General features: G+C 48.0%; 1 protein-coding gene across 1 annotated transcript; it reads right to left on the minus strand.

The window, feature by feature from the left end:
• Positions 1 to 271: 271 nt before the first annotated feature.
• Positions 272 to 19,668, minus strand: Rnpep (arginyl aminopeptidase). Its single transcript, XM_031383671.1, has 11 exons — positions 19,167 to 19,668; positions 15,387 to 15,527; positions 14,226 to 14,374; positions 9,875 to 9,991; positions 8,841 to 9,076; positions 5,959 to 6,072; positions 5,044 to 5,156; positions 4,753 to 4,861; positions 2,841 to 3,065; positions 1,670 to 1,812; positions 272 to 696 (listed from the first exon to the last, which is right to left on the minus strand). Exons 1-11 carry the CDS (start codon positions 19,593 to 19,595, stop codon positions 538 to 540), a joined length of 1,935 nt encoding a protein of 644 aa, XP_031239531.1. The 5' UTR covers positions 19,596 to 19,668; the 3' UTR covers positions 272 to 537.
• Between the last annotated feature and the right edge of the window lie 1,099 nt (positions 19,669 to 20,767).

A 20,767-nucleotide genomic window follows, 5' to 3' on the forward strand; every position in this document is an offset into this window, starting at 1 on the left:
ACCATAGGTTTGAGCCTGGTCTACAGTGAATTCCAGGCCAGAAAGGACAGTATCATGGGTATCGCAAAACGACCAAACCCAGGGCTGGTGAGATGGCCTAGTGGGTAGGAATACTCGCCACTAAGCTGGTAATCCAAGAGAAACAACTTCCACAAGTTGTCCTGTGACCTCCACATGTGCATCACAGCACACACACATGCACTTGCGTGCACACACACACACACAAAACGTTTCTTAAACATAAATAAAAATAAGCGAGTCAGTCTGTAACTCCAAATTAATCTACTTCTTGCTTAAAAACATTTATTTGAAAAGAAAAAAAATGACATTTTACTCTCTGCAGCCTGGGCTACGGGGAGCATGAGAGGCCTTCTAGGACTCTCAGAACTCTCTAGACCAGAAGCTGCCACCAGAGCAGAGACCCAAACCCAGAGAACGGAAGCCCCGGGGCACTGCGGTGAGAACATGAATTTGGGAAGGAACAATTCTCCAGAAAGCCTGTGAAGCCCAAGAGGCAGGGGCCACCCAGGTGAGCCTCTAATTGTCCTTGGACACCAGGATCTGCTGGACATAGTTGACCACGTTGCTGTGGAGCTGGGAAGCGGTGGCTGCAAAGGTGTCCTTGGCGAGGGTCCGGGCCATCTCGCTGCCACCCATCATGGCGTGGTACAGTGGTAGGGTGTACTTCTGCTTGCCCTGTAAGAAGCATAAACACCTGTCCTCAGTGGCTCGCTCAGTAGGTCTTCCCAGCCCCCCTCCTCCAACAGCAGCCACGGTCTAAGGACAAAAAGGATGTGGGGGTCAGAGTGGGGGAATGAAGTGCTTCCCGTGATTTTGGCATCTTCTAGGGAGTGGAGGATGGTCAGCATGGGGAAATAAAGTTCAGTGTGAACCCCAAACCATGGTAACGAGGGACCATCTACGAGTACAAATGACGGGTTGACACAATGGGATTACAAACTTTTGGAAAGTTGGAGGCAGTTAGTCACCAAAACAATGACAGCCAAAACCCAGGGCCATATAAGAGCCATCTGCAATCAAGCCAAAATTCATATCACTGTACAGCAGTTTGCAGGGCAAGCTCCTGAGCGACAGAGGCTTGGCTACCAGCCAGAGGGTTCAAAGGACCTCCCACAGACCTCCCTTTTCCACTCCACACACACACAAACTCTATGACAGAAGAAGCCATCTGGGCATTGCTCTCGATCCACTCAGTTCCTCCTTGCTCTGGATTTGAGGATGCTCAGTTTATCCGAGAGCCCTCTGCCCTAAAAGGTTACTCTCACGGGAATCTGCTGGTGCAAGAACTCCTCCGGGGATCAGGGACCTTGCCCTTCACTCCCCTCCTTTGTTCTTTGGCGTGACCAGTCCTCACATTGCCACTGCCCTCTTCCCAGTTTCCAGTTAGCTCTAACTAGCTTCATCCCCTTAGGCTTCACTGGCTGAACTCCAAAAAGCTCCCTAAACCCGCAAACTTCTCTTCCCACAGGATGAAGCTCCAGGGAGTTACACCAGCACTAGCATGACGAGGAGGGTCTCTCAGCGGCTAGCCCCACTTCCTCTGAAGCGCAGACCTATGAGGCTCTCCTGTGGCTCTCCCAAAGGAAGACCTCAGGTACGATAACAAAGCTCCACAGCCTGTGAGGGGACCAGGGATGTAATTACCCACCTGGCTCTGCAGGAAGTCCTTCACTTTCCAGAACTCTTCTTGGTAGTCATTCTTAAGGATGATTTGGCCCCATCTTAGCCGTAATTCAGCATTCTGGGCATTGGAAATCTTTGGGTATGTCTCCCCAAGTTTTTTCACATTCCCTAGAAAAGCGAGAGTGACAGGCTGTTGATGACCAACTGAGGAGCCCGGAAGGCTCATTCTCTGGGCCACCGAGTGTCTGCCCTCATTCCCTCCAAAAGCACTGGTAGAAAGCTCCTTACCACTCACCTCTCACATCCACTCTGCTCATGTGTCTGGCATGATGATGTTCTAGTACCACGAGCACTCTAATTCTAAGGCTCTCCCATAAAAACGCCCTTAACTTTACTCCAGACTCTCTGCTCTTTTCCTCACGTTCTCTCCTACCATTCTACTAATAAATTTGGATCCAGCTTTGAAATCTGAATATGTTCAGTTACTTATTCTTAGTATGAAAAACCTCCTATGTCCAGAAGGGTGATTCTCACAGGGATTTGATGACTATTATTTCCGACAGAGCAACATCAAAGCATCAGTGGGTCAGATGATGGAGCTCAGGAGACAGCTCAGTGGCTGGGAGCGCTTGCTGCTTTTCCAGAGGACCTCAGTTCAGTTCGCAGCATCCACATCAGCTGGCTTACAATCACCCGTAAGCACAGCTCTAGGGGATTTAACGCCCTCTTCTGGCCTCCATGGGTACCCACACACATGGGACAGACACATACTACATACTTCAATAAATCTTTAAAATAATTTTTAAATTGAAAAGAGTTTTGGTGACTAGGTTCAAATCTTAGCCCAACCACTTAGTAGTTGTATCAGTCACTGGTGCTTTCTGATATAGTCTCTGCTACCGGGGATTAAGATCATAATGCCCCTTCACAGAATAATCATGGAGATTAAAAGGCCTAAGAGAGACAGAGTTTAAAGAAGGCCCTGCAGAACCAGGGCCCTTATGGATGCCAGGCTTTATTAATTTGATCTTGTTTGTGTAACCTTCGCCGTTCTGATGGCATAGTCTTGTGAAGTGTTGGCCTCCCCTCTACCCCGGAGTCACTTGGAGGACTACATCTGAATGTCCCTCTGACCTCTGCCACGAAGCTGTGCACCTGGATTCAGCGTGATAAGGAGGTAAACCCACTATCTTTACCAGGAGGGAGAGGAGACTTCTGCAGGATCTTATCTAGGAAGTAGACAAGCTGGTAGGTCTTCCAGGTGGAGATGGCCACGGCTTCAATGGCTTGCATGTCTGGCTCTGAGGTCACCCACAGCTCCGCCAGCTCTTCGGCTGGCTTCATGAGTGAGTCCCCAGGGGAGAGGTCGGGGAGGTAGGGGGGCCAGCCAGGGGTGTTCAGCCATCGATCAAACTCAAAACCTCATAGGTAAAAGAAAAGAAGGCACCGTCAGGGGTCCCCCACCAGTCAGTATGTCCAAGCAGTTTCCTGAGCTTACAAGTCCCATTTCCCCATCTGCAGGGTCCTGGCTAGGGTGGCATCTGGAAGCGCTCACAGTAAGACTGGACTGTGCCTGCTTCTACTGTAAAGCTGGTTTCTGTTTTAAAATTAGCACTCTGTCATCAGGTGACAGCCACCGCCATATTCAAGCGCATCCTGTCCTTCCCATCCTAACAGCACAGTGTGTAAGCATCAGGGACCAAGCCTGGGCTGCCCAGCTTCCCATTCTAGCTCTGCCATAGGCTCTGGGAGGCCACGAGCAGGTTATTTTACCTCTTGGCGCCTCAGTTGTTTGTAAAATGGGGGTGCTAGGCCCTACCTTAGTTGACAGTTGTGAAGATTAAATGAGCAAATACACATTAAAAGCTTAGCGTCCTGCCTGGTGCACAGTAAGTACTCAGTAATTATTAACTATTATTCGTTAGTCTCATGACCTTGAAATCCAGGCTTTCAACCAACTGCAGGACAAGGTGCTACCAAGGCTGAAGCCGACTTCACCAAACCAACCAAGTGATTCAGAGTTCACGTTCCGACAAGGGGTGTGTCTAACTAAGGGACTGTCTGGGCCACGTAAGGGACATCCTCTCTGCTCTATGAGGAAGTAGCGCCACCCTCCTGACATCAGAGCGACAGCCAGGATTTCCCTTTGCTCACAAGACCCAGAGAGACCTCAGCGCGAGCTTAGGGCAAAAGGCGATGACCCCTTTTGCTGTCCTGCTTCTAATATGGGTGGCAGAGATCACAGCAAGCCTCTGAGAAGAGTCAGGAAGTCAGCCTGCCTCTGGGTCTCTGTCTTCCTGACACACTGGCCTTGAACTTACTGGAACCGAACCCTGATCCTCTTGTTCCCACCTCCCCCAAGAGCTGGGGTGACAGTCATCCCCCAAATTTTTTTATTTTGTTTGTTTTGACTTGAACTCAATATATAACTTGGGCTGATTTTAAAGTTATGACTATTGGGGCAGTGGTGGTGCACACCTTTAATCCCAGCACTTGGGAGGCAGAGGCAGGCAGATTTCTGAGTTCGAGGCCAGCCTGGTCTATAGAGTAAGTTCCAGGACAGCCAGGGCTATACAGAGAAACCCTGTCTCAAAAACAAAACAAAACAAAACAAACAAACAAACAAAAGTTATGGCTATCAGCTGCCTCGGACTCCGAAGCGCTTAAGTTCAACTTAAAAAGAGATTTTCCATTTGCCTTTATGTTTTGGTGTAGGGGGTCAGACCCAGGTCCTCATATATGACAAGTAACGTTCTACCAACTGAACTACACTGCCAATCCAGGAAGTTGAAATCTGTCCTCTGTTCTCTCTCTTCTCCTTCTCTCTCTTCTTCTTCTCTCTCTTCTCCCTCTCTCCCTCTCTCCCTCTCTCTCTCTCTCCCCCTCTCCCTCTTCCCCCTCCCCCTCTCTCTGGGTTGAGTCCAGGGCCTTGTATACACTAGGCATATGCTGGCGCATGGAACTCCACCCCAGCCACCAGTTGTCATTCTGTGGAACAGGGCCTAGGGTCTTGGGCTGCCTCTCCAAATGGAACCTATGACTCCATGTCCTCCATCTCATCTTGCTCATTCTCTGAGTTCTTGGAAACAGCCCAGTTTCTCTGCTTACCTGCAATGGAATCCACTCCCTTCTTCTTCAGCTCAGGGAAATACTCCAGGTAGAATTCCAGAAAATCTTCAGCCACGATACTTTGGAACTTAAACTCATCTACATAGGCCTGTGAGGAGGGACGTGGTTGTTATCTCTCCATCCATCCTGGGGAGCAGAGCTCCCCCATCTCTCAGGCCCTCTCTGACCCCTTACCTCTTGCGGTTGTGCCCCCTACCCCTACCCTAGCCCTCTGACCCAGCTGCTTTACCTGCTCCTCGTCCTTCTCCCCACATGGAGAGGTGACTGTACCTTGAGAAACTTGTCAAACTGATCTTGATCACCCACCAGGTGGGCCAGGTATGAGACAAAGCAGTAACCTTTCTCGTAGGGGGTCTCATTGTAGGTGTCATCCGGGTCAACACCTGGCAGAGGGGAGAGCGGACAGGGCTGAGACAGGGCATGCACCTCTTCTGCCTTCAGATTACAGACCAACTATTGGAATCGCCCAGACTACACCTTTCCCATTACAGCCAAGGTTTCTAGGCCACCAATGGTCCTTCTCATGGCACGTCAAAGGTGACAGCAGAGAGAGGGTCAGTAACTATGGATCTAAGACAGGGCCAGGGAGACTGGTGGTTCAAAGAGCCTAGCACATTTCCTTGGGCAATGTGCTCTTAGGGCTGACCATATTCAGACTTTTGAGTCTGGTTGGTCACCATCTACACAGTCAACCTCCCAGATGTTGTTTTTACAGCTGTCCTAGACTTAAGCTAATCACCAATGTACTAGAAGTTCATTTTACAGTCAGTGGCACCAGAGAACACACGCTCCAGTTGCACAAAAGGGTTTTAGGTTAGTCACACGTGAAACTAAAGAAAAATTCTAGAAAGCAGGAAGTCCAGAGCTGTCAGATGCATGACCTTGGGCAAGTCACGGAATTTGCCCAGTTCTGTAACACGAGGCTAACACGCTTTACTTACGAGCTGCGCTCCTGGGACAACGATAAAGAGGGATGGGAGCGAGCCTGTACAATGCAACGGCCAAGTCATTAAGAACTTAGTGGCCGAAATGGTTGTGCTCAGTCAGTCGGCCTACAGCACAGGACAAGGCCAGAGCACTGCGGTGGCCCACTCCTCAAAGAAAGCATTCTAACATGTGGCTCAGACTAACTTGGGGCTCCAAGCGTAATTTACTGGAGGGGGGAGACAGAGGAGCCTTCTGGACCTGGTTCGATCTTCACCCGGAGCTTGTTGAGCGGGTTCTCCTCTCCGGACACGTCCATGTGCTGCCGCAGCAGAGCCCTCCCTGTGGCGGCCTCCAAGCAAGTGTACGCAGCTCCTGGCCGAAAATAAAACCACGAATCCCAAGTGCGCCAAGTCCACGGCTCCCCACAGAGGCCCTGTGCTGCCCCCTTGTGGTCTGATGACATAGAACATGACTCAGCCCCTCCCTAGCTCTCGGTTTCTCTGGGATACAGAGGTTTGGTGAACCTTGGGTCTTTCCCACAAGGACAAGGGGAACCTTCTTCCTTGTCAACCGGAATGAATGTATTTTTATTTTTAGGTAACAACTTGGTCTCTATGAAACCTAAAATAGTTTTACTCTGATGATCCTGTGTACCAAAGAAACTGTCACCTTCAAAAACATCAAGCACCTGGCCTGGGCGTGGATGGTGGCACAGGCCTTTACTAGCTCTAGGGTCAGAGGCAGGTGGATCCCTGTCAGTTTAAGGTCAGTCGGGTCCACACAGTGAATTCCAGGCCATCTGGGGGTATATAGGAAACCTTGTCTCAAAAAATGAAAAAAAAAAAAAAACTTTAACTGTCTTTTAAATTTCCTCCTAGCTTTAAAAACAGAACCTTGGGAGCCAGTGGCATGGCTCAGTGGGTAGAGGAGCCTGCCACCAAGCCCTAGCACCTTCAATAATCACCAAGATTATTACAAAAGGGGAGTAGCCATTCCAGAAAGCTGTTCTTTGACTTCCACACAAACACCGGAGTACGTGCCTACGAGCACACACGTTGACTCTGCCACTCACTACGTGTTCTGACTCTGAGCCTCCCTTGGCCTCAGTTTTTCTCTTCTGCACACTGAAAAAATAAAAGTGTGCTATGGGATTCCAGTATTTTAGCTCTGCTAAGTTAAACTCGCTATGTAGTCCAGGCTAGCCTTGAAGTCAGTTCAGCTACCATGCCCAGCCTGGTTGGGTTGTCCTCGTTGTTGTCGTTCATCTTTCCTTTTTTAAGACAAGGTCCTACTATATGACCCTGGCTGGCCTCAAACTCATGACCTTCCTGCTTCAGTCCCCCAGTGCTAAGGACTCACACCTGTGAGTCACCAGGCCCAGTTTGTCACAGGATTCTTTGTGGCTGATTAAGACATTCACAAACAAAAACTTGCTGTGTATACTTTGAGTGAGAGTCCAACGCTGACCCAACGTTTTGGGAAGTAAAGGATAACACACACTGCAAGTCTTTACTGTGCTCAGGTCAGAGGTGACGTTCCTTCCTTTCTTTGTTTTTTGTTTTTGCTTTTTCAAGACAAGATTTCCCTATTATCCCCAGATGTTCTGGAACTTGCTCTGTAGACCAGGCTAGCCTGGAACTCACAGAGATGAGTCTCCCTCTGCCTGCTGAGTGCTGGGGTCAAAGCCATTGCCACCACCTCCAGGGCAGAGGTGATGTTTCTAATAGTCTTCCTTCCTGAAATCTTCTGAAGTATGTACTGACGTGTGTGTACAGAAAAATGGTTGTCAAATATTTCTTTCTCCTTTTGAGACAGGGTCTCCTGTAGCTTAGGCTGGCCTCACTAGCCTTGACCTTCTGAAAATGAGAATTATAGACGTGCACCATCATGCCTGGTTTTATGTCTGCCACAGGACCCAGAGACTTATGCACGTTAGGTAGGTACGCAACCACTGAGCTATTGAACTTCATCAACGTCCACTCCCCACCCCACCCTGGCCCTCAGTCCCGAGGGTCAAACCAGAGGCCTTGTGCATGTCCGGCAATCACTGTACCTAATGGGCTACGTTACCAGCCCAAACCCTATTACATTTAATGAAAAGTTTTTAAACTCTTTTTTTCTTTAATGCTTTGAATTATTTTTGAGAATTAAAAAATTTTAAATACTATTAATATTATTATCAAGCTAGTTTAAAACTGTTGATGTGAGCAAGGAATGATATGGCTTTAGTCCTAGGGCTCAGAAAGCAGAGGCAGGTGGATCTCTGGTTTATATAGTGAGTTCCCGGCCAGCCAGGCATGCACAGTGAGACCCTGTCTCAAAAGAAAAACAAACAAACCAAACCTATAGGTGTTTGATCTTTCATACTCACATACAGAATTGAGCTTTTAGGAGGTAGAGGCAGGAGGGGGGAGTCTGACCTGGTTTATATAGTGAGTTCTAGACTAAAAGAGCCTACACAGCAAAAACTTGCCTGAACCCTGCCCTTCAGTATTGGAGATTGGACCCAGGAAAGCACTTTGGCAGCTGAACAAATGAACTGTATCCTCAGCCCAAGACCTGTCTCAAAAAAGCCCCAAAGTGCTGGGCATGGCAGCTGCATAGCTTTCCTCAGAAGGCAAAGGCAGGCAGAGAAGTGATCTGTGTGAGTTCAGGGCCAGCCTGGTCTACACAGTAAATTCAGGGACAGCCTGGTCTACACAGTAAATTCAGGGACAGCCTGGTCTATACAGTGAGTTCTAGGCTAGCCTTCTGTGAGGTCTGTCTCAAGCAACACAACAACAAGCAATATAAACAAAAGAAAAATTAAAAGAGGCTGGAGAGATGGCTCAGAGGTTCAGAGCTCTGACTGCTTGCAGAGGACCTGGCTTCGATCCCAGCACCCACACAGTGTCTCATAGCACCTGTAATTCCTGTTCCAGGGGATCTGATGTCATCTTCCGACCTCCGCAAGGACCAGGCACACATATGTTGAACATACATACAAACAGGCAAAGCATGCACACAATAAAAATGAATAGAGAAATAAACCCACAGTTTTCTGCGTAAGTCTCGCCTCCCTTTGCGCCCACCCACACGATGAGGCCACAGGAGCAGATGGCGCAAGAATGGAGCCAGGTGCTCGGAAGGATGCACCTTACCGAACAGGATGGTGGAGATCCTTCTCTGGGCATACATGGTGAAGCCTTCATTGAGCCAGAACTCTCCCCAGTTGGCATTGGTGACCAGGTTCCCAAACCAACTGTGGGAGATCTCATGGATGATGACATCGGCTAAGGAGCGGTCCCCTGCTAGCAGGCACGGAGTGACAAAGGTCAGACACGGATTCTCCATTCCTCCAAATGGAAAGGATGGTGGCATGAAGAGCAAATCATACCTGCCAAGAAACTCAAGTCAGGGGAGGCCCTTTCTCTCCAGAGCAGGCCTCACCTCCCCATCCTCTTCAGACCCAGAGCTGCAGCCACTAAACAGACAGGCCTTGCTGAAAATGAAGCCTGGGCCCCTGCGTGCTTCCCCAGCAAGCACTCCTGCCTTCACGCTCACCTCTAAAAGGCAGCTGAGCCCTGTTTTGCTCTCCTCCCAAACTGGCTGTGAGCATGCTCTCAGCTCCACAACACTTCCCACCCGAGGCCCGCTCATAAAGACCAGCCCGTATCTCCAAGCCTGCAGCTTGAAGACTTTAAGGTAACTTCCCACAAAGAGGAAAGGCATGCTAATAAAGGTCCTGAGGGTTCTCTACTCTCTCCACCTCTAGCCTGGCAGCGCATTTTCTTTCTTTTTTTAAGATTTATTATATTTACATGAGTACGCTGTAGTGTCTTCAGACACACCAGAAGAGAGCATCAGATTCTATTATAGATGGTTGTGAGCCACCATGTGGTTGCTGGGAATTGAACTCATGGATGAAGAGCAATCAGTGCTCTTAGCCGCTGAGCCATCTCCCCAGCTCCTGGCAGCGCATTTTAATGACTTCAAAAATCTGTTCCTCCCAGATCCCTTTAGTAGCTAGCCTCAAGGAGCCTGGCTCATCATCCCTTCCTCTTTGTCTCCTCCTCTCCTGTGTTTCTGAGATGAGGAAGCCTTACTCTAGGAGACAGAGGAAGGGAGGGAGCCCCAGGAGTGTGGAAAACAGCCACTCAGTTTCACAAAACACATCCATTAATTGATACCACACCTTCCCCAAACATAGGGTCCGAAAAGCTTCTCTCCTGTTGCCAGAAATTCTTCTATGACCCCACTGTACTCTTCCTTGGCAGCTTCAATCAGGCAGGGCTCTGCCCACACTCGGCTCCTAAGCACAGAGAGCAGAAGAATGCTGAGACTGCGTCGGCCACGGGAACCACCTGCGGAACACTAGCCTTCTCCCATGTTTGAGCCAATGCAATGTGGCCATGTAGCCAGCCACTCACACAGGAAAGAAGAGACCAGTCCCTTTGCTCAGCCCCAAGAGGCTGCTTGTCACACCTGGGTGTGAGCACCTAAGATTGCCTTCTGGAGGCACCAGGAAGCCCATCTAGGCAATGGGACCTAAACCCACATGAAGTTCACGGAAACTGAATTTAATCCTGCAAAAGTGGAAGTGAAATGAAACAGAATATAGGACTCAGGGCTGTAATCTCAGCACTGGAGCGGCTGAAGCAGGAGGATTGCTGTGAGTTCCAAGAGATCTAGGGCTATAAAGTAAGATCCTATTTCAAACAAAACAAAACAAAACATTATCAAATAAAAAAGACAGAATATAAGAGACCTTCATAAAGTGACACAATTACGTTCCTTCTTCCTATTTATGGGATAGGTGAAGGAATTCTGATGATGGCCGGGTATGGTGGTGGTGTACCTCTTCAATCCCAGCACGTGGGAGGGGGAGACAGGTAGATCTCTGTGAGCTCCAGGGCTACACAGTGAGACTTTGTAACACACACACACACACACACACACACACACGCACACACACACACACACGCGCACACACACGCGCACACACACACACACACACACACACACACGCGCACACGCGCGCGCACACACACACACTATGATAATAAAATCCCTGGAATTAAAATTTGTCTTTTGAGATAAAACTAGCAATATTAATGAAAAAGTTGACAGTTCCTTTGTGTGTCAAATGATATTGTCTTTACTTCAAACTAAAGCTAGGATGGGCTTCACTCCTCAGAGGGACAGTATGATATGCTAATGGTCTAGAACAGAGCCAGTGAGCAGTGAGTTGGCTCCGGAGTTAGAAGCATCTTCTTGCTACACCTGATGACTAAGTTCTGAGACCTACTAAGTGCAAAGAGAACAGTGACTTCTGCAACATCTTCTGATCTCTACATGTATACTGCACACAAATGTATGCCCCCATGCACAGTGCACACACAGACACAAATAAATGTGTATGTAATCATGTCATTTTAGAAATTAAAAAATGGTCTAGGACAAACAAAAACAAGCCCATGTATAAATAAAACCAGTGGGCTGGTGAGATGGCTCAGCGGGTAAGAGCATTGACTACTCTTCCGAAGGTCCTGAGTTCAAATCCCAGCAACCACATGGTGGCTCACATCTGTAATGAGATCTGATGCCTTCTTCTGGTGTGTCTGAAGACAGCTATTGTATATGTAATTATAATAAATAAATCTTTAAAAATAAATAAATTAATTAAAATTAGTATGACAAAACAGGTGTGTTTCAGATGTTCAATGTATGGTTCCTTCAACGTTTGATAATTTGAATTTTTCATAAAAATTAAGAAATAGTGAACAAGGTGGTATGCATCTATAATACCAGCATTGAACTTTTTTTTTTTTTTTTGATTTTTTGAGACAGGGTTTCTCTGTATAGCCCTGGCTGTCCTAGAACTCACTCTGTAGACCAGGCTGGCCTCAACTCAAAAATCCGCCTGCCTCTGCCTCCCAAGTGCTGGGATTAAAGGCGTGGGCCACCAATGCCCAGCAGCATTAAACTTTTTTCTTTTTCTTTTTGGTTTTTCGAGACAGAGTTTCTCTGTGTAGCCCTGGCTGTCCTGGAACTCACTCTGTAGAGCATTAAACTTTTTTATTATGCTTATTTATGTGAACGTATGATGTATATGTGCATGTGCAAACGTGTGTATGGCACAATGTGTGTGCATAGGGGAATCTGGTTCTACTATGTAAGACCCAGCTTAGATTATCAGGCTTGTGGGGGCTGGGGAGATGACTCAGCGGGTAAGAGCACTGACTGTTCTTCCCGAGGTCCTGAGTTCAAATCCCAGCAACCACATGGTGGCTCATAACCATCTGTAATGGGGTCCGATGCCCTCTTCTGGTGTGTCTGAAGACAGCTACAGTGTACTTATATATAATAAATGAATAAATCTTTATGAAAAAGAAAGAATTTAGATTATCAGACTTGGTGACAAGTACCTTTACCCAATGAGCTGTCTTACTGCAGCCTTGTAATCCCAACATTTGGAAGGCTGAGGCAGGAGGATTGAGAGTTGGAGGCCATTCTGGGCTACATAGGAAGACCCTGTCTCAACCAACCAACCAACCAACCAACCAACCAACCAAAGACTAACAACAGGAAATCAGAAGTGAGGAGGGAGAAACGACACCACCGTCAGGAAGATATGATCAAAGAGAAAGTCAAAGCTGAGGGAGCCAGAATTTAGGTCAAGGCCACTGGATGCCAAGGATGAGCTGGCACCAGGATGAGGGACTCCTGAAGCCAAGGCCTGCACCTGAGGCTTGCATAAAGTACTTAGTCATAGCTGGCTATCCCAAGAGGGTACACATATTAGCAACCACACTGGGTCTGTGTACGGTTAGGTGGGATCATACACCAATGGCCACTGGGTTCCACCCTCTTGCCTTCTACCCAGGGTGTTCTTGTGTTACCAGGAGCTGGGATAGGAGGAATACTGTGCAGAAGACCCTCCTGTTTAACTTACAGCATGAGCCCTCAGATGTGAACAAGGGCTGTCCACTCGATGGGGGCTAAAGAAGTTGTCATCACTACTTTACTTCTTTTTGATTTGGTTTTTTGTTTTGTTTTGTTTTGAGGCTGGAAGAGCAGTTAATGCTCTTAACCGCTGAGCCATCTCTCCAGCCCTTGAGTCAATTTCTTACGGAGGGTTCAAGGGAATATTTTATGGTATGCTCTCTGTCATATGCCATGGATTCTGACATCTTCCCATTGCCATTATGATTAATTCATATGCCGTCTTGTTTTATTTGAAGATAGGGTCTCATTGTGCAATCCTGGCTGGCCTCAAACAGAGATCCGATTGCCTCTGCCCTCAGGGTGCTTACATCAAAGGTGTACACCACCACACACAGTCTACTTCATACTTTTGCAAGTAGAATGCTTGTTAGGAAAACATGTCGTCAAACCACAGGCCTTTCCTTATCTTGCGATCAGAGGAAAAATCCTCTGGTGGCAAAGATGACCTCTCTGTCTATTAGGAATAAGTTAGCACATGAATTGGTAGTGCTGGGGATATCGCTCAGGGCCAGAATGCCTGTCGAGCATGCTTAAGGTCCTGGCTTTGACCCCAAGCACACCAAAACAACAACAACCAGGACTAGCGTTTTGAATGTGTGAGCTGGAAGCATGTACCAATGGAATTCCGCTTAGTATTCTACCTGACACCTAGGAACTAACTTAATTCATGATGCCACTAGTTCTTTAGAGCCCTGAAATAAAACGTGAGCTAAGGAACAACACAGAGCTAGGAAAGGGGCCCTGTACCGAGTAGGATTAAGCTGCAGAGAGAAAAAATAGGAAAATCTGAAAAATCTATTCTTCTGGCTTTAGATAGGATTATTTATTTTATACAGTCCTGGCCAGCTTCGAACTTGAGACTTTCTGTCTCAGCATCCCTAGTAGCTGGGGATGCAGGAGTGCGCCACTGTGCCCAGCTCATGGCCGATGCTCTTGTCTCAAGAAACTGTACAAAATACCTTTTTGCCTCCACTAAATCCGCCTAGCATCATGACATTATATGTCTAGATTGAGGCATCTGTAGCAGGCAGAAAAGACTGTCTTTCTCCCTTTAAAAGGATGCAATGAGTTCCAAGTTGTTAATTTGCAGAATTCAGTGCTAGAGGAAATGGATTTGGGCACAGAGGTATAACAGTGGCCAGAAGAAACTTAGTTACTAATCAAGAATAGCCTTCTAAAACATCCACTCGAGCACCAACATCACTTGACTGAGTGGCTGCCTTCACCCAAGAGACTCCACTACAGCTCCACCCACTGCTGCTGTACCAGCAGGACTGACAGTCTCATTGCTGAGACATGGAAGGGAGGAAAAGGGAGGGGTGGGGAAGAGGAAGAGAGAAAAACTAGAACCTCTGCCAACCTATTCAGCATCTGAAGGCAGCAAGCACAGGATCCCACACTGCCCCAAGAGCCATTTTAGCAGGACCACTGGGTCAGAGTGGCCCCTGGCTCTGGTGTGTGTGTGTGTGTGTGTGTGTGTGTGTGTGTGTGTGTGTGTGTGTGTGTGAATCCAACCTTGCCTATGGAGTGTTTCTTACCTGGGTCCAACCTCAGCTGAAGCCAGATCTCCAATGGCCAAAGCTATCAGATAGGAGGGGATGGGCTGGCTCATCTGGAAGAAGAACTTATTTGGTCCTCTCTTCTCCCAGGTGTTTGCGCTCATCACAGCTGTGAAGCCATCTGGAACCTGGTAACAGAGAGGGCGTAGGAAACCTCACCCAGAAAGCCTTCGCACCCGGAAAGCCTTCGTTGCGTGTTTGTCTATTGCTTTGCTCTTTTTGAGGCAAAGTGTTTCTATGTAGCCCTGACAAGCCTGAAACTTGCTGTGCATACCAGGCTGACCTGGAACTCTTGATGGTCCCCCCTGCCTCTTTCTGGCTGCTTGAATGACATAACCGTGCCTGGCAAAAAAAAAAAAAAGGCCTCCTTTTGTCTAACTTGAAGAATAATGTGATCAGAAATCTCAACAGTGACGGTGATGGCTCAGAGTCTATCCCGGAGAACACAAAGGCTTCGAAAGCGAACACTGATGGGATTTGGACCATGTAAATTTTCTGTCAATGGACGAGGCTTGGCAGTGCCTACCAGCACTCAGAAACTCTGAGCATCTAGCCTGCTCTACATCGTGAGTTCCAGGCTAGCCAGGTCTACACGGTGAGATGCAGTCTCAAACAATATCTGCAGATGGAAAGCTTTACGAGGGAAGGGTTTTCAGAGATTCCACTGGATGGATGTAGTAAGTTGCCAGCCAAAATGGGACCTGGTGGGTTATGTTCTTTGTATCTTTCTCTGAGAGAGGGTCTGCCTAGATGGCCTAGGTTGGCATTGAACTCATGATTCTTATGTCTTTGCCTCCTAAGGGCTGGGATTATAGGCATGTACTATCGTGCCTGGCTTTTTTTTTAACATTAAAAAATATTTATTTTATTATGTTTTAATTATATGTAGGTGTGTGTGTGTGTGTGTGTGTGTGTGTGTATGTGTATGTGTGTGTGTGTGCATGTAGGTATGTGCATATAGATGAAGATGCCGATGAAGTGCTAGACTTCCTGGACAAAGGGTCATAGACAGTTGTAAGCCACCTGATGTGGGTGCTAAGAACTGAATTAGAGTCCCCTGGAAGAGCAGACGTGCTCTTAACTGCTGAGCCATCTCATCCCTAATCTCAAGGGCAAACATACTAAGTTAGGTCGCCTTACCTCAATGAGAGCTGAATACGTGCACTTCACTGCTGGAGTGTCAAAGCAAGGAAAAAAGGCTCGGTTTAAGACCGCCTGACCCTGGGTGTAGACAAAGGGTTTCTCCTTTCCTGCCGTCTGCTCAGGAGCCAACCAACAAACCTAAGAGAGAACAGAGAGATCATGAACAGAGGGAGGAGCTGGCTGACATGGGGACACTTTGAGGACATTTCATAACTATTAAGACCTTCCTGCCAGCCAATCTGTTCCCGACGGTCCTGTCCTAGTGTGTGTTTAGTCTGCTCTGGAATAGGCCATGGTCTCATGCCCGCATCACAGGGCAGACTCTGCATTCTCACTGTATTCCAAGTTTATCTCAGGCATCCTGTCAGAGCCTCAGACTGAGATTCTGTCCTCCTCAGTGTCCTTCTGGCTGTAGCAATTTCCCATCTAACCAGAGTTAGATGTTTACTTGTTTGTTTGTTTTGACAGGATCTTAGAGTAGCACATGCCATGCCCAGATTTTATTTTATTTTTTTCATGAATATTTATGAGGTGGTTAGCTCACGTATGCATGTAGTAAGGTGACTCCTATTCTCTCCCATATCTGGGTAGACTGGATCACCCTTTTTAAGGTATTTCTTCCAGTGATCCTTTAGAGACCCCAGAAGAAGGAAGACAGAGAGACCTTGCCTTAGTACAGGTACGGTGAGATGTCCTGTGTGCCTCGGTTTCTGATATTCCAGAACGACCTATCTGCAGTGCAATGATATTTAGTCACAAGCCGGCTTTCAACTACTAGTTGTTTCCAAGACACAACTGTATCTTTCTTAGGTACTCCAGATCTCCTTTCTGAGTGCTCAGGGTTATGACTGATGTTGTAAGTTGTCTATCAGTAAGAAAATCAGGGCTCTATCATGAAAAAGGACCAACCTTACTTCTGCCCATAGCAAGAGGAAACCATACTCAACATAGGTAAAACTGTTTGTGGGTGTTTGTAGTAACGTGTGTCCATTTAAAATTTAAGAATGGGTTACACTATCCCAGGAAGGTTTCATAGGTGAAATAAAAGTGTCTGATTGGGCTGGAGAGATAGCTCAGTGGTTAAGAGCACTTAACCACTCATGCTCTTCCAGAAGTCCTGAGTTCAATTCCCAGCAACCACATAGTGACCCATAATAAATAAATCTTTAAAAAAAATCTGATCAGACCTTTAAGGGTAAGCAAGAGTGAGATGTTGGAAGGAAAGACAGAAGCCTTTCTCTAGTCTAGTAGGTGAGAGAGGAAAGGCCTGTATGCAGGTTCTGGGAACTCCACAGGCTCTGAATAGACTGGTAGGAGGTGGGCCTGAGTAGGCTGAAGGAGGGGCCTTGAAAACAAGGATCTAAGACACTTTAAAGAGGCATAAGAAAGCCACATTGGATGTTGAGTTTCTCTTTGCCTGCTTTTGTGCAAGTATAATAAATGCAGTTTGTCTTCTAATAAATACAATGCAGTGTGGAAGGCAGGGGGTGACACAGTAGAAAAGGCTGACAAGTACTACTATAGCAGAGTGACTGAGGTCAACCTCGACATTCAGATGACAGGTTGATACTGCACAGACTCGAGACAGTGTGATCCAAGTGGCACTTCACCTCTGAATTTCCCCTCCACAATGTACAATTCCAGTCTACTCATCTAGTCATGGGGGAAAACATCTGAGGATTTTCAGTAGAAGAGCATTCTATAACCTGAGCAATACTCCTCCAAACTGTTATGGTCGTAAAAAAAAAAAAAAAAAAATCAAGGAAAGCCTGGCAAACACAAAGATGGACAGCCACACAGCTAGCTACAGTGTGCTGTACAGTGTGCTGGGCTCATGAATCAGAAAAGGAAGTAGGTAAAAAACTAAGACCCCAGGAAAGCCCATGGAGCCTTGATAGTGCTGACAGTTGGTGTGTGCCATTGTTGACTGACCAGATGCGAATGAGGAACTGGAAATTGTGAAAGACTCGTAAGGAGCTGTGTACCATCTGCCCAGTTATGCCGTTAATCTGCCTTTGGTTGTTATTTTGAATTTGCAGTCCTCCTGCCTCAGCTTCCTGCATACTGGGACTCCTGGCAATGTGCCACCACGCCTGGCTGGTACCGAGCGTTTACACATAGAAAGCCCACTGAATTTTGTCAAGTATTTAGACAAGTGCCTCGCACATCTTAGAAAACCCTGTTCATTATCCGTCCACAGTCTTTGCTTATGGTGTTGTGTTTGTTTTTTGCTTTGTTTGTTCTTAAGTGATGTGAAGGAAACAGAACGGGGAAATGAGGAAACCTGTGCACTACCGCCCATGTGAATTCTGGGAGAAGGCGCTGCAGTGCTTGGGTGAGCATACTCATCAGAAAGGGTTGCAAAAGCAGAAAAGGAATGCATGGCAATGCCCTCCGTGAAGCCCTCCACGGTCCAAAGGGCAACCCTTTGGAAAGCATATAGTGCCCTCGGCCACGATGTCTTGAAGGACAATAATTGGTTCTGCTGTTTAACTTAAAGATGGTGCAAGGATAATGAACAGGGCTTCCTAAGATGTGCAAGGCACTTGCCTAAATACTTGACAACATCCGGTGAACTTCTATACATAAGCACCTGATACCAGCCAGGCATGGTGACACACTGCCCAGAGTCCCAGTACTCAGGAAGCTGAGGCAGGAGGACTACAAACTCAGACTAGATTCTGCTGTTAACTTTGCCACCTTTAGGGTTCGCAAATTTAGGGAGGGTTTAATTTTCCAGTCTTGTTTAATTTCTAGCTCCCACTGAAAATTAGGACTCAAGATATAGCAGAGGAAGCAAAGGTATTTCCCAATGTCAAGCTTCCGTCCAGGCACCGAAGGAAACTTGCCTCTGCCTTCAATGCTAGGTTATGCCCTAGTGCTTTGGACTTTCAGTTTCTCTAACAAGTTCTACCACAAGGCACTTTCATTCCTCCAATCAAAGGAGGAAGTCAAGTGCTCTCTGGGTCAGGAAAGGGGGAGCTGCTAGCTGGATAAGCAAGCTCCGATACTCTGCAAGCAGCTTTGGTGAACCTTGTAACCCAGCCTAAGGCTGTCACTCTTAACAAATGTCCACTACATAGTTACCTTAATTTCCAATATTTGTCCAACTCTGAAAACCGTAAGACTTAAGAACCAACCAACAGTTATTGTGAAGACCAAATTATTATAAAGCCTAGACTACTCTAATTACACATTCTCACCCCTGCTCAGATTCTTTTAAGTCAAATGCAGGATTTCAAAGGAGGAAGCAAAAATGATTCATGGGCTATTTTATAGCCTGTGCAACCAAAAGGGCTTGCTAGCACAAGAAAGGACCCTGTCAGCATCCAGCTAATTAACCAATGCTGTCCAGGTGCCAGCAAGGAGAATTATAAAATAAAATAAATAAAATAAAACAAAAAGCAAAGTTGTGTACCAAGCTCCTCATCCTGAAAAGACACACAGGCTAGCGGACAAGTTGGTCTAGCGCGTGTGTGACAGAGGTGATGCAAGGCAAACTAAGGCAAATAACCCAGACAGAAGCCAGGAAGGCAGGAAGGACCAGCAGGAGGAACACAGCGCCGGCTGGAGACGTTCGATCCCGGGAATGGGGAACAGGAGGCCGGAATCCAGAGCCGCCTGCTGGGGATGAAAGTCGGCGCGCGGGGATGTCCCGCGGAAGCTCCAAAAGCAGGGCCAGCTTTCCTGCTCTCTGGCTCTGGGCTGCTCAGGAGCGGCGGGCTGGCCAAGGGGGCTGGGAAAGGCCGGCGGCCCGGGCGCAGCGCGCGCACTCACCCCGGGTCCCTCCCCGACGCGGTAGGTGAGCTCCAGCTGGAAGCGCTCGGCGGCGCAGCAGGGCTGCGGGAAAGCCACGCACAGGGCCTGGCCGTAGTGCGAGAAGGGCCGAGTGTGGAAAGGCACGGGCTCCGCGGGCGCCTGCTGCTCTCCGGGCTGCCCCCGGCGCAGCGTCGCCGCCGTCACCTCCAAGCAGCTGTGGGAGTCGAGCCGCAGCTCCGAGGCGCCATCCGGCAGCAAGCCGCGCAGGTCCAGCGTCGCCCTGCCGCTCAGTCCGCGGCTCCCCGGGCCGGGCCCCGGAGGCCCGAACTCGGCCCGCAGGTCCAGGTGCAGGTGCAGGATCTCGAAGGCGCGGAAGCTGGAGGCCGAGGCCACGTCCACGGCTTGTGCCGAGTGCAGCGGCCGCCGGACCGCGCCGCCGCTCTCCATGGCTCCTGAGCCGTTGCTCACCCGCCACGAAGGCCGGTCGCTCCTCGGGTCCTGGCAGGCTCCGCCTCGAGGCGACGCGCCACCATGCGCCCCGCCCCCGAAGAATGCGGACGGCCACCGCCTCTAACCCCCTGGGGCTGTCCCCTCCCTTGTGGCACACAACCACTCTTCCTGCTTTGCACGGGTTCCTCCGCTACTCTGAGACCCGAAGTCGATGGCGTGGTTGGTGGGTCACCCTCATTCCAGGTCACCCTTGCGGACTCCCCATCCTCTACGTACTCTGCAGGATGCAGGGGACCAGAACCTGGACTGAAAGGGTCTGGGTTTGAAATTTCACCCACTCTCTCCACTAGGCCAGTCATTAGGACAAGTGTGACATCTTGGACAAATTGTAAAACAAGAGTTTTAATGCTATTCTTCTGTCAAGGAAGATGTCTAGCGTGCTTAGTAAACGGCCACCCCATCCCTCTGCAACCCAGGCACAACAACTTCTGTGTCCTGACCAGAGACTTTTTGTTGTTCTATTATATAGATTTTATTTATTATAAATTTATTATAAATTTTAGTTGTTTCTATTTAAAATTTTTTAAAATGTGGAGGAGTGCCCTGTCAGCTCATATGTGTGCCTAGTGCCCGCAAATTCCAGAAGAGAGAGTCAGATGCCCTGGAACTGGAGTTACAGACCTTGTAAGTTGTCATTTGGGTGCTGGGAACCAAACCAGGTCCTCTAGAAGAGCAGCCAAGTACTCTCAACCGCTGGACCATCGCCCTACCCTCAAGTTTATAGTTTTAAATTAGTTCATTAAGATTGGGCTAGTTAAGCTCACTAGCTACTGAAATCATGTAGCTTTTTTATTATGTTACTCTATAGCCCAGGGTAGTGTCAAATTAGCCATCCTACACCAGCATGAGGAGTTATGGGATTACACCCCTCCTAGATAATATTTATCAATGCTGGGGATCAAATCTAGGGCCTTATGTACCCTAGGCAAGCACTCTGCCATTGAGCTATGCCCTGCACTAAAATGCTTAGTCACCCATTGCATGTTCTACAAAGAAAATACAAATACAAATTTTCCTTGTGTGGTTCAGTTTGAGCTCGGACACAGCTCTACATTTTGTTTCTTTTCTGTGCCAGTGCCTTGCAGTGGCCACAGACGAAGAAATTAAGT

The sequence above is a fragment of the Mastomys coucha genome, unplaced genomic scaffold, assembly GCF_008632895.1.
Source record: "Mastomys coucha isolate ucsf_1 unplaced genomic scaffold, UCSF_Mcou_1 pScaffold1, whole genome shotgun sequence".
In the NCBI taxonomy this organism is placed as follows: Eukaryota; Metazoa; Chordata; class Mammalia; order Rodentia; family Muridae; genus Mastomys; species Mastomys coucha.